Source organism: Corythoichthys intestinalis, chromosome 17 (genome assembly GCF_030265065.1).
Source record: "Corythoichthys intestinalis isolate RoL2023-P3 chromosome 17, ASM3026506v1, whole genome shotgun sequence".
Classification (NCBI taxonomy): Eukaryota; Metazoa; Chordata; class Actinopteri; order Syngnathiformes; family Syngnathidae; genus Corythoichthys; species Corythoichthys intestinalis.
Genome location: NC_080411.1, coordinates 4,015,881 through 4,029,789, shown reverse-complemented (window position 1 = coordinate 4,029,789; position 13,909 = coordinate 4,015,881). Strand labels below are relative to the sequence as shown.

Here is a 13,909-nt window from a genome sequence, read left to right as displayed (position 1 = left end):
AAAGGATGCCCAGCCCTCATCTGGAAAATGTTCAGACCCCACCCCTTTTTTCAGCCCCGTCCCATCCGGCAGCAGCAGCAACACAGCCAATAGGAGAGCGGCTCGCAGCAGCCGCCGCGTCGATGAAAGCGCGGCTCGGCGAGCCCCCCGTGAGACCACGCCTCGGCACCGCCCATGTCCTTGGGTGCCCAAGTCGTTTTTTGGCTGATGCCGCTCCCCGCCGCTGACGTCATCTCGCCACCGTCCGCCCCAGTAGCTGAGCTTGCCTGCGTCTTGAGGGCCAGGAAAGACTGCAAGTCGAGGTCCAGCGCAGCAGCGCCACCCCGGGGGCGGGGCGTGTTCTGCCGGCACTGGGGGCACGGTATCCAAACCTGACCGGGACGGACAAAACGCAGCCTTCACACAGTGGCAAGTCTTTACATCTCCTATATATATATATATATATATTAGGGCTGTCAAATTTATCGCGTTAACGGGCTGTAATTAATTTTTTAAATTAATCACGTTAAAATATTTGACTCAATTAACGCACATGACCCACTCAAAGATTTAAATGAAAGTACAGTTTAATGTTCGCTTGTTGCTTGTTTTTTGGTGTTTGGCGCCCTCTGCTGGCACTTGGGTCCAACTGATTTTATGTGTTACACCATGAGTGAGCATGGTGTAATTATTGCCATCTACAATGGCGAGCTACTAGTTTATTTTTTGATTGAAAATTTTACAAATTTTAATAAAACGAAAACATTAAGAGGAGTTTTAATATAAAATTTCTATAACTTATACTAACATTTATCTTTTAAGAACTACAAGTCTTTCTATCCATGGATCGCTTTAAGAGAATGTTAATAATGTTAATGCCATCTTGTTGATTTATTGTTATAATAAATACAGTACTTATGTACCGTATGTTGAATGTATATATCCGTCTTGTGTCTTATCTTTCCATTCCAACAATAATTTACAGAAAAATATGGCATATCTAAGAGATGGTTTGTATTGCGATTAATTACAATTAATTAATTTTTAAACTGTAATTAACTCGATTAAAAATTTTAATCGTTTGACAGCTCTAATATATACGCTAATCATTTTTAGGCCTGAACAATATTGGAAAAAACTATCATTGCAATTGTTGGGCCCCCTGGCGGCCGAAATTGTCATTGCATGTAATTGAAGTTCCAATACATGAATTTAAAATTAAGACTGTCGGTAAAATATTGTTTATAAAAGTTGTAAAGCAATAAAACAAACAACAAAAATGAATGAAATTAACAAAAATTTTATAATAGTTCAAAATTAATTTTCAAACAGATCATGTGACTAGCACCTTAGGGACTAGGGGTGTGACAAAATATCGAAATGGTGATATATCGTGATACTTTGTATCCCAAAAGGTTATCGATATGCTCCTGTCAAGAATAGAGATATCGTTTTAAAAAGGTGTCAATTAAAAAAAAAAAAAAAAAGGCTGCCATTGACGGTGCTCGACGCCCAATCCATTTAGACTGGGAAGTTTGAGAACATTCATTCATTCAAAACCAGAGCATTCACAGTCATTCGGTCTGATTTTCAGGGCATTTACAGGTCACTTACTGTTCATTTTAGGGCATTTACAGGTCGTTTCCTGTTGAGTTTGAGTCCGTGCCTATTCATTTGGGCGATTCTCAGGTCACTTCCTGTTCTGTAACGCAAAATAAACAGCAAGTGACCCATAAAATACCCCAAAATCAACAGGAAGTAACTGAAAATCAACAGGTAAATGACCTTAAATGGCCCAAAATTACTCCATTGCCTGGCATTGGCTGCCACTGACAGCCATAGACGTTCAATCAAATGGATTGGACGTCTACTAGTGATACTCATTCCAATTCACAGCAGAAGCTTGTTTTTTGTAGAATATCCTAGAATGATTTCCTGACCAATGTTATCGATAATCGTTGTATCGCTATATCGTCAGATCATCGTTATCGTGAGCTTTGTATCGCAAATCGTACCAAGAGGTTCACACTCCTATTAGGGACGGTTATTTGCTATTATTTGCAAAACCATCCGAGGACAGATAAAACAAGATATAGTTTTTTTCTAACCTAAGCTTTCAAAAGCGACAACAAATGCTGAGTGAGAACCAAGAATTCAAGACGTGGACCATGAAACGCCGGAGAGCGTGGTTTTATTTTGAAATGTTCGCTAAACCGCTAACCGAAAGCTTTACACTAAGTAAAAAAACATTCTTCGTCATTGCTTGTCATGTCACTAATAGATTTTTTTTTTTTTTTTCGTTAGCAAATGCTGTTAACCAGCTGTTGAGTGTTATTGTATGACTGATTGGAACTGTACTGCATTGTTTCCCCACAGGGTGTGCTGTGGTGTATTTTATGTTCGGTGTGACAAAGAAGAAGAAAGTTAAAAGAGGCGTGAGGCGAGCGGCCTGTTCTCAACTTCTCCCTCACTGCATTTTGGCTCTCATGGAGAGCACGTTCGAAATAATAATATTACGATAATTATATAATAATAATACGATAGCCAACGTGCAAAGTAGCAAGTGAGCTGTAAAAATAGCGAGCTTAGTGGCGTAAAAAACGCGAGAGAGCTAAGTGAAGCTAATGAACAGCTAAGCGATGCTAAACGGAGATAAGCGGTGCTAAATGAAGCTCAGCGACTGATACTCAGTCCGTTGTCGTGGAACAGTCCATTGTAGTGCGTGTGTGTGGGGGAGAGATAATATAAATGCAGCATTCAATTGGCTTTATCTTTTGTTTTGTTACTTGTTTGTTTGGTATGCTGACATAATTATACATGACAAATAGTTGGGGGTGCTGCTGGCTCCGGTGGCCCAAGCTCTTGCTCTTTGGGGCAAGCTGGTTGGGGGCCCCCTACAGGTTGGGGGGGCCTAAGGCGATCGTTTACTTCGCCTGAATAGTAGATCCGCCTATGCTCTTTAGATACAAGCCGCGTCTTCTGTCCGTCTGAGATACAAGCCAAATTGGATGTATGAGTGGCGCTAGGGTTGGGCATCGTCTGAAAATGAACGATTCCAATTTCGCGTTTCGATTCCGGTTCCGAACGATTCCCCATTACAATTCTTTTAAGAGGCAGGGTAAAAAAAAAAAAAATGCTGGGTCCAAAAAAATTGCATAGTTTACATAAAAGTCTTAACTTCTCGACATTATTTGAAATTAACTAAATATTTAGCTTAATATGCAAATTCACATGACTGGAGACCAGAAGTAACGAAATAAAAGCTGGAGCGCACAAAATACTCTTTAAATAGTTTCTCCTAAACAGTGTTGTTATTCTTACTGAAAAAAAGTAATTAATTATAGTTACAAATTACTTCTCCCAAAAAGTAATTGCGTTAGTAACTCAATTACCTGAATGTAAGAGTAATTAGTTACTTGGCAAAGTAATTGGTGATAATTACTTTTTTTTTTTCCTCAAAAAAAAAAAAAAACAAAAACAAAAAAAAAAACATTGGCCACACGATGGGAAGTTTTTTGTGAAAGTTTTTGGTACAATTGGCCCGAGCCCAATTCTTTACCTTAATTTACCCTTAACCCTGAATCAACTGTTAAAAGTTGTTTAAATTGCTCCCATTATTGCATTAGTTCCCTTCTCTCTACTTTCGACATATGAAAGTTTTAAAACTGTTTCATCATTTAAAGATAGATTCAAGTCAAGATTTTGCCGATTTAGAAGTATTTTAGATTAAAGGTTACTTAGGTTCACTAGGAAGGTTCTCTACAACAGAGCTGTCCTAAAAAGTCTACTGCTTTAAGATGGCGGCTGTCTACTAACTCATTTAGTGCCATGTCTGTCGTTTTGCATCTAGTTATATCTATGTACAGTACATGTGATATCTACCATACTACCATATCTACCATAACATGCGGGCGTAGTTGGTAGGCTATCGGCTACAACATGTATTATTGGAGCTACCTAGCATCGCGTTTGCTCGTCGTCACAACTTTCTTGCCTCCTCCCTACTCCTGCTCTGCTCTGTCGTCTCGGTGAGTCCGTTTCCCTCAGACTTTTCGACCAATAAAGTAACGCATTGTAACGCATGCCTTTCCGTCCTCAGTAACGGTAACAGCGTTGCCAAGATGAGAAAAGTAATTAATTAGATTACCCACTACTGAAAAAAAAAACGCCGTTAGTAACGCCGTTATATTGTAACGCCGTTATTAACAACAATGTGTATTTTAGCTATATATCGTTATAATCACAATGAGTCATGTCCAAGAGCCGACTGACTGCCACCGTTGAGTAGGTTTTATTCATTTTTGATCAACGAAAACAGACAATCTGAGATGCTCCAGTTTTTATTTTGTTACTTCCGGTCTCCAGTCATGTGAATTTGCATATTAAGCTAAATATTTAGTTCCAACCATTTCCAGATGTAACATTTAGAATATAGGATATAAATTTATGATTTAAATTAGGGCTGTCAAACAATTAACATTTTTAATCGAGTTAATCACAGCTTAATAATTAATCAATCGCAATTAATCACGATTCAATCCATCTATAAAATAGTCCATATTTTTCTGTAAATTATTGTTGGAATGGAAAGATAAGACAAAAGACGGATATATACATTCAGCATGCTGTACATAAGTACTGTATTTGTTTATTATAACAATAAATCAACAAGATGGCATTAACATTCTGTTAAAGTGATCCATGGAAAGAAAGACTTGTAGTTCTTAAAAGATAAATGTTAGTACAAGTCCTAGAAGTTTTATATTAAAACTCCTCTTAATGTTTTTGTTTTAATAAAATTTGTAACATTTTCAATCAAAAAAATAAACTAGTAGCTCGCCATTGTTGATGTCAATAATTACACAATGCTTATTGTGCTTAAACCTATAAAATCAGTCGCACCAAAGCGCCAACAGAGGGAGACAAAAAACACAAGTGACCGTCACACTGTGCTGTCATTTTTAATCTGTTTGAGCAGGGCATGTGTGTTAATTGCGTCAAATATTTTAACGTGATTAATTAAGAAAAATTAATTATCGTCCGTTAACACGATCATTTTGACAGCCCTAATTTAAATTAAATATTTAGCTCTGGATTTAAACAGGTCTAAAACTTTTTATTAAAAAACAAATATTCAAGTTGCTACATAAAAAAAGTGACTCTAAAAATTTCACACCATTTCAAACACTGTGTGGCGCTAAATGTGAGAAAATGATGTCATTTTAGCATGTACTGCTTTACAAACGGCGCCCCATACGCCTTGGCGTGTTACTTTTCGGAATACGAGGTGTGGAAATGTTTCTCGTCTTGACGTACGAGTGCCCTGATGTGAATTTTCAAAATACAAGCTGGAGAAATATTGTTGGTCTTGGAACACGAGCCGAATTGGAGATCCGTACGAGTGCCTTGTGAATATTTGGGTGGAGCAAAGGTCCTGGTAGGAGGAGCCTAAAGGACGGAGGGGCGGACCTGCTGGTTGACGACGGTGTCCAGTCGCTTGACGCAGGCCTGGCAGAAGGCGTGGCCGCAGTGCAGTCGCCGCGGCAACCGCGCGCCCAGATCGTAGCGGCCGAAGCAAACGATGCAACGGAGAGACGGCGTCGCCGCTTTCGCCCCGCCGGCTACCTCCGTGCCAGCTTCCTTTGCTTCCTGCCACATGGTCCTCTAAAAGCACGCACGTACAACGTTAACTCGTCGGTCGATGTCCGATCCGTCGGAACCGTGTCGGACCTCTATCGACGGCGCCGAAGCGTGATCGCCTACTGCTGAAGGGGCAGGACCCAGGCGGGCAGGGCCTCGGGACGTGGCGCGAAACTTACCCGATGATGTCACATCCTGTCTTTTTTGGATTTTTTTTTCTCTGAGGGCTTCTCCTTTTCCTCTGTGGTCGCAGTCACCTCGCCGGCTTCCTGCTTGTCCCTTCTGACAGTTTTGTTTTTTTTTAATTGTGATGAAATATTAACCAGGCCTTTCTTCCACCTATTGGCCGCCGCCGCGGCCTATCGGGTTACGACACGTTGCCCAGCAACAGGACACTTATGTCACTTGAGATTACGCGTAACTACTTTAACCAGAGACAATGGACATCTTTTCAAAAGTTATCATCAACTTAGATCATTCAGTGCCAGCCCAGTTGTGGTAGTTAGTAAAAGAGGGAAAATGATATTGAAATGAGCTAGTGACGGCTATTGACGTCCAATCCAAGGGCGTAGTGTCATGTTGCAATGGGACGGTAGGGACAAAACAATACCAATTTTTCAGGGTGCTCAAATTGCTCAACTTTTACTTATATATAAATATTAGGGCTGTCAAACGATTAAAATTTTTATTCGAGTTAATTACAGCTTAAAAATAATCGTAATTCATCGCAATTCAAACCATCTATAAAATATGCCATATTTTTCTGTAAATTATATATATATTCTGTAAAATAAATTGTTGGAATGGAAAGATAAGACACAAGATGGATATATACTGTACATTCAACATACGGTACATAAGGACTGTAGTGGGCATTTCACTCTACTGTCATTTAAATCTGTCTATGCTGTCCTCACTCCAAAGCGTCTAGTTTTTCCAAAGCTAGACAGCTAGTGAACGACGCCTTAATAATCAGACTTCTCCCTTTTTCATCTGATTTATTAATAAAATAGCCTCAAACCATTGTCCTCTTTAGACCGTCGTAAAACTACAACAACAAAAAGTACACAAGCATTGCATTAGCAACAACGTTAGCTTAGCACGCTATACAGGTTCACTAAACATAAAAAGCGTCTCATACAAAAAATATAACATTTCGCTTACTAACATAATATGTACATTCTTTACAACAACCATACTTACGGACAAATCTTGTCCAAGGATCATATAAGCACAACATTACAACATAGGCGTCAGCCCGAGACGTCGTGCAGCCATATTGAATTGGCAAGAAAACAATAAACCATGTCGCAAAGCGACCACAAGAGTTCGCTGTTAGACAGCACAAAAGGCCTTGCTGTAAAACTTACCAAAAGGCAGAATACTGTCTGAGCGGGACATGTGCGTTAATTGCGTTAAATATTTTAACGTGATTAATTTTAAAAATTAATTACCGCGCGTTAACGCGATAATTTTGACAGCCCTAATAAATATATATACATACACGCCCCGGCCACTTTATTAGGTACACCTGTACAACTGCTCGTTAACACTTTATTTTACTCAGCCAATCACATGGCGGCAACTCAGTGACCGACTCAGTGACTCAAACCGAGCATCAGTATGGGGAAGAAAGATGATTTGAGTGACTTTGAACGTGGCGTGGTTGTTGGTGCCAGAAGGGCTGGTCTGAGTATTTCAGAAACTGCTGATCTACTGGGATTTTCACGCACAACCAACTTCACCCCTCCCAATCACTGATCTTTCTGACTCCCCCCCCACTCTTCTTTTTTCCTTGGTCATCAGACACCCCACATGGTGTCAACCAGAAATACAACTAGCTAACAATAGCGCCAGCATATTCATAGTTAGTGTTGGCGTTCAATATATCTTGTTATTTGTGCTTCTTCTCTCTCCTTTTCTGTCCCCCCATAACCCATTCCTGTTGACTGCTTTCTCCTAATAAACGAGGCATTTTGAATCATCACAATGGAAGTATGTCGCCTATACAAACAATTTGGCATTGTGTGTATATATACAGTGGGGCAAATAAGTATTTAGTCAACGCCAAATTGTGCAAGTTCTACTTGAAAACATTAGAGAGGCCTGTAATTGTCAACATGGGTAAACCTCAACCAAGAGGGACACAATGTGGGGGGAAAAAAACAGAAAATCACATTGTTTGATTTTTAAAGAATTTATTTCCAAATTAGAGTGGAAAATAAGTATTTGGTCACCTACACACAAGCAAGATTTCTGGCTGTCAAAGAGGTCGAACTTCTTCTAACGAGGTCTAACGAGGCTCCACTCGTTACCTGTATTATGGCACCTGTTTTAACTCATTATCGGGAAAAGGCACCTGTCCGTAACCTCAGTCAGTCACACTCCAAACTCCACTATTGCCAACACCAAAGAGCTGTCAAAGGACACCAGAGACAAAATTGTAGACCTGCACCAGGCTGGGAAGACTGAATCTGCAATAGGTAAAACGCTTTGAGTAAAGAAATCAACTGAGGGAGCAATTATTAGAAAATGGAAGACATACAAGACCACTGATAATCTACCTCGATCTGGGGCGCCATGAAAGACCTCACCCCGTGTGTCAAAACGATAAGAACGGTGAGCAAAAATCCCAGAACCACACGGGGGGACCTAGTGAATGACCTACAGAGAGCTGGGACCACAGTAACAAAGGCTACTATCAGTAACACAATGCGCCGCCAGGGACTCAAATCCTGCACTGCCAGACGTGTCCCCCTGCTGAAGAAAGTACACGTCCAGGCCCATCTGCGGTTCGCTAGAGAGCATTTGGATGATCCAGAAGAGGACTGGGAGAATGTGTTATGGTCAGATGAAACCAAAATAGAACTTTTTGGTAGAAACACAGGTTCCCGTGTTTGGAGGAGAAAGAAAACTCAATTGTATCCAAAGAACACCATACCCACTGTGAAGCATGGGGGTGGAAACATTATGCTTTGGGGCTGTTTTTCTGCAAAGGGACCAGGACGACTGATCTGTGTAAAGGAAAGCATGAATGAGGCCATGTATCGAGAGATTTGAGTGAAAATCTCCTTCCATCAGCAAGGGCATTGAAGATGAGACGTGGCTGGGTCTTTCAGCATGACAATGATCCTAAACACACAGCCAGAGCAACAAAGGAGTGGCTTCGTAAGAAGCATTTCAAGGTCCTGGAGAGGCCTAGCCAGTCTCCAGATCTCAACCCCATAGAAAATCTATGGAGGGAGTTGAAAGTCCGTGTTACCCAGCGACAGCCCCAAAACATCACTGCTCTAGAGGAGATCTGCATGGAGGAATGGGCCAAAATACCAGCAACAGTGTGTGAAAAGCTTGTGAAGAGTTACAGACGTCTGTTTTTGCCAACAAAGGGTACATAACAAAGTATTGAAATGAACTTTTGGTATTGACCAAATACTTATTAAAAAATTTTTAAAAAAATCAAACAGTGATTTTCTGTTTTTTTTTTCCCAACATTCTGTCTCTCATGGTTGAGGTTTACCCATGTTGACAATTACAGGCCTCTCTAATATTTTCAAGTGGAAAAACTTGCACAATTAGTGGTTGACTAAATACTTATTTGTCCCACTGTATGAAATAATAAAAATGAACCCATTTTTGTTTTTCAATTTGCATTTGAAAAATGGGAATTAAAATGAATGGAACAATAACATGGTTTGAAATATAAAAAAATTATGGGATTCAACAGCTGAAAAAAAGACATTTTAATGTAATCTTCATTAAGGTCCTAGTGGTTATCATAGAAAATGTGGCTATAGGTCTGAAAAGAAATACAATGGCTTTACATTTGAAAAAAAAACTAATATGACTTCACAAAGAATGTATCGTTATTATCGTTACTTGTTCTTGTTGACGTGACGATGTCAGAGAAGTGTGGACTCCTGCTCCACAACAGAAAAAAAATCACATTTGACTAACATCTCATTCAGTGCCATTGACAGCTCTAGTCGTCTATCGGCGTCAGTGGCAGCCAATGTGAAGCTCTTTTTGTCCTTGTTCTAACGGTCGATTGGTTCAGTCTTCCATTTCACTTGACTTCAGTCGACATCACTTCCTCCTGCATCGGTAGCAGCAGGCGCAACGGCCGCCGCCGCTTTCGACCTCGTCCTCTGCTTCCTTGACCAGATACGGCGGCGGCTGGAACGAGTGGATTTGGTTTCCGTTGAGCGCCCCCGGGTTAGCGATGACGGTGGCGTCGTCGCCCGCCCCGCGCAGTTTGGCCCGCGGGATGCTCACCTGGCCGTACGGGTTGTCCAGCGACACTCGGATATTGGATGACATGGCCGCCGCGGCAGCCAGAACAGCTGCAAAGGATAGAGGAAACGGTTTTCTACCTTTCCAAAGAAACGCACGTGAGACAAAAATGCAAAAAAACGCTACAGACTGAACAAAACTCCCAGAAAACTAGCATTGCACCAATGCTATCATCGGCACCGATACGGCACTAAAATGACGTAAACGGTATATCGGGGGGAGTACAGTACTAAGAAATACAGTGTATCACAAAAGTGAGTACACACCTTGCATTTCTGCAGATATTTTAGTATTTCTTTTCATGATAACAAGAACGATGAGCAAAAATCCCAGAATCACACCGGGGGACCTAGTGAATGACCTACGGAGAGCTGGGACCACAGTAACAAAGGCTACTATCAGTAACACAATGCGCCGCCAGGGACTCAAATCCTGCACTGCCAGACGTGTTCCCCTGCTGAAGCCAGTACACGTCCAGGCCCGTCTGCGGTTCGCTAGAGAGCATTTGGATGATCCAGAAGAGGACTGGGAGACTGTGTTATAGTCAGATGAAACTAAAATAGAACTTTATGGTAGAAACTAGGCATGTGCCGGTTACCGGTTTCACGGTTTACCGTGGTGTGAAAACGTCGCGGTTTCAAAACCACTAAAATTTTCCGTCAGACTGTAGTACGGTATTCGCCATTTTTCATGTGTCAAAAATGCAGCCAGATGTGGCGCGGCAGCGCTCACCCCCTCCCGTTTGTTTCTGTGTGTGAACGTGACACCATCGGCTAGACAGCCAGCGAACCCAAAAACAAATACTCCAAACATAAGGCGTTCTTTTCTCAATTTATTGAGCTCTCAAATCGTGGTAAGTGTAATATACAAAATGAATACGTTTAAAACGTTGTACAATTGTATTTTTCCATGTGCAAGTAGTTTCAACAGATTAGCACCATGGAAAAGTTCGCCAAAAACAAAACACACATTTTCCTTTCAAATTCGATATACACACTGACTAAAAGCTTACAAAGATGAATGTTAGCCTAGGCTTAGCTGGGAGAGCAACTTCGTCGAGTGTTACAGCGGCAGTGAGAAAACAAGCTTGATTCGCTTGAATAAAGGGGAAAAGGGATAGCATCATAGATCGTTAATTGAGAAAGATGATCTTGCCCTAAGCACAAATCCACGTTCCTTAGCTCAAAGAGAGGTCTCACTCCCAATGTTTTTTTTTTTTTTTTTTTTTTTTTTTTTTAGGAAACCTTTCCACAACAATATTTACATTTTAACTAACTTTTAAATTTTTAACCAACTTATACTAACTTGTACATTTTTAACTAACTTATGAATTCTTTTTAACACAAAGGCATGACATCATGTTGACTAGATTTGACACAGTGGCTGAAATTGGCAAAACTTCACTTGAGCTTTTCCACCCTCCAAAAAAAAAGTGATGCAGTATAAATTTTTAAAAATTTTATTCAGAAGTGTTTTTTTTACTTTTTGATAGAAATTATTTTGTTCTTGCTCTAATCTTGAGCTGTGGCTGTGGGTATAGTCTATAAGTTATATTTTGATTTTATTTAAAATATTAGTTTTTTTTTATTGATTATTTATTTTTACAATATAATCATGTTCCAATTTGCAACTATGTTCTGAAAAAAAAATGCTGTTCAATAGGAAAAAAAAAATTTTTTTAACCCATACATCTCAAAGTAACACATTTTGTAGCTATAATTGCAATACCGTGATACCGTGAAACCGCGGTATTTTTGCTCACGGTTATCGTACCGTCACTTCTCATACCGGCACATGCCTAGTAGAAACACAGGTTGTCGTGTTTGGAGGAGAAAGAATACTGAATTGCTTCTGAATAACACCATACCCACTGTGAAGCATGGGGGTGGAAACATCATGCTTTGGGGCTGTTTTCCTGCGAAGGGACCAGAAAGATTGATCTGTGTAAAGGAAAAAACGAATGGGGCCATGTATCGAGAGATTTTGAGTGAAAATCTCCTTCCATCAGCAAGGGCATTGAAGATGGGACGTGGCTGGGTTTTTCAGCATGACAATGATCCCAAACACACAGCCAGGGCAACAAAGGAGTGGCTTCATAAGAAGCATTTCAAGGTCCTGGAGTGGCCTAGCCCGTCTCCAGATCTCAACCCCATAGGAAAATCTGCAGATGGAGTTGAAAGTCCGTGTTATCCGACAACAGCCCCAAAACATCACTGCTCTAGAGGAGATCTGCATGGAGGAATGGGCCAAAATACCAGCAACAGTGTGTGAAAAGCTTGTGAAGAGGTACAAAAAACGTTTGGCCTCCATTATTATCCAACAAAGGGTACATAACAAAGTATTGAGATGAACGTTTGGTATTGACGCTCAGCTTCTTTGGACGACCAACCCGAGGCCTGTTCCGAGTGGACCCCGCTCTTTTCAAACGCTGGATGATCTTAGCCACTGTGCTGCAGCTCAGTTTCAGGGTGAAGGCAATCTTCTTGTAGCCTTGGCCATCTTCATGTAGCGCAACTATACGTCTTTTAAGATCCTCAGAGAGTTCTTTGCCATGTGGTGCCATGTTGGAACTTTCACTGACCAGTATGAGAGAGTGTGAGAGCTGCACTACAATTTTGAACACACCTGATCCCTATGCACACCTGGACCTAGTAACATTAACGAGTCACATGACATTTTGGAGGGAAAATGACAAGCAGTACTCAATTTGGATATTTAGGGGTGTCATTTCTAAGGGGTGTACTCACTTTTTTTGCCAGGGGTTTTGATATTAATGGCTATCTTTTGAGTTATTTTGAGGGGAAAATAAATGAACTCTATTATATAAGCTGCACAGACTACTTTTCATTGTGTCAAAGTGTAATTTTGTCAGTGTTGTTCCATGAAAAGATATAACGTAATTTCCGGACTATAGGCCGCTACTTTTTTCGTTCATTTTGAATCCTGCGGCTATTTGGGTTAATTGGCAACACATGCATCCTAGCATGCATTGCAGCACTACAGATCTAAGTAACAATCAAAATTCATGTTCTGTGCTAATTATCTGTGCATTTACTGTTCCAGTTTCATTAATTGCTTGTTATGGTATTTGATAACACTTTATTTGACAGCGGCGTCATAAGACTGTCATAACACTGTCATAGTTATGACATAAGACTGTCATGGGCATTACTGAATGCTTATGACAGATGTCATTAAGTGTCATCCAGCAAATTATGTTTCCAACTCCATTAATGTCCAGCTTGGATCTTTTAAATCCATTCAAAGTGAGATAATTTGGCGAATAAAACTAAAAGATAACTGTTATAAGCATTTGTTAATGCTCATGACAGTGTCATGTCATAATTATGTCTAATTGTGTAATGACAGTCTTATGGCGCCACTGTCAAATAAAGTGTTACCAAATACTGTAACTATTAAATTAATTAATCAATTAAATAAACAAATAAATTATTAATTAATACAATTATTAATTAATTAATTAATTAAAAAACAGTAATTGAAAAATAATTTGTAGAGAACATTTAAGAACGTAATTTGATTGTTATTTACATCTGTTGCGCTGCAATGCATGCTAGGAGGCATGTTGGACAAAAACAGTGTTGACAGCAGGTGGCATAAATGATTGACTGTCTCCCCCAAGGGAGCAGTAATTGTCAAATGAAGCTTCTTGAAGCAATGAAGCTTTCCAAACAATTGGTTCAAAGCTTCATGGTGGTTCATTTGGTCTTCTGACCATCGTATGATGCCGCTATCTAATGAAGTGTTACCGGTTATTATCTTTTGGTGTAAATCTCCCATAATACAGTGAGGACAGCTGCGGCTTATCTGTGAACAAATGCCGTTTTCCTGTCACATTTGGTGGGTGGCGGCTTATTATCAGGTGCGCCTTATAGTGTGAAAATTACGGTACTTAAATATCTGCAGAAATGCGAGGGGTGTATTCACTTTTGTGATACACTCTACCTATGATGAAAATTACAGTCTTCTCATTTTTTTA

General features: G+C 40.2%; 1 protein-coding gene across 1 annotated transcript in view; it reads left to right on the top strand.

Annotated features, from left to right (window-relative positions):
• pisd (phosphatidylserine decarboxylase) overlaps positions 1 to 13,213 on the top strand; it is a 34,866-nt gene extending 21,653 nt beyond the window's left edge. Inside the window, exon 9 of the mRNA XM_057818943.1 lies at positions 55 to 13,213. Within this exon, the coding sequence (XP_057674926.1) occupies positions 55 to 93 (39 nt within the window). The 3' untranslated portion in view covers positions 94 to 13,213. The remainder of the gene's footprint in view (positions 1 to 54) is intronic.
• Positions 13,214 to 13,909: the final 696 nt, after the last annotated feature.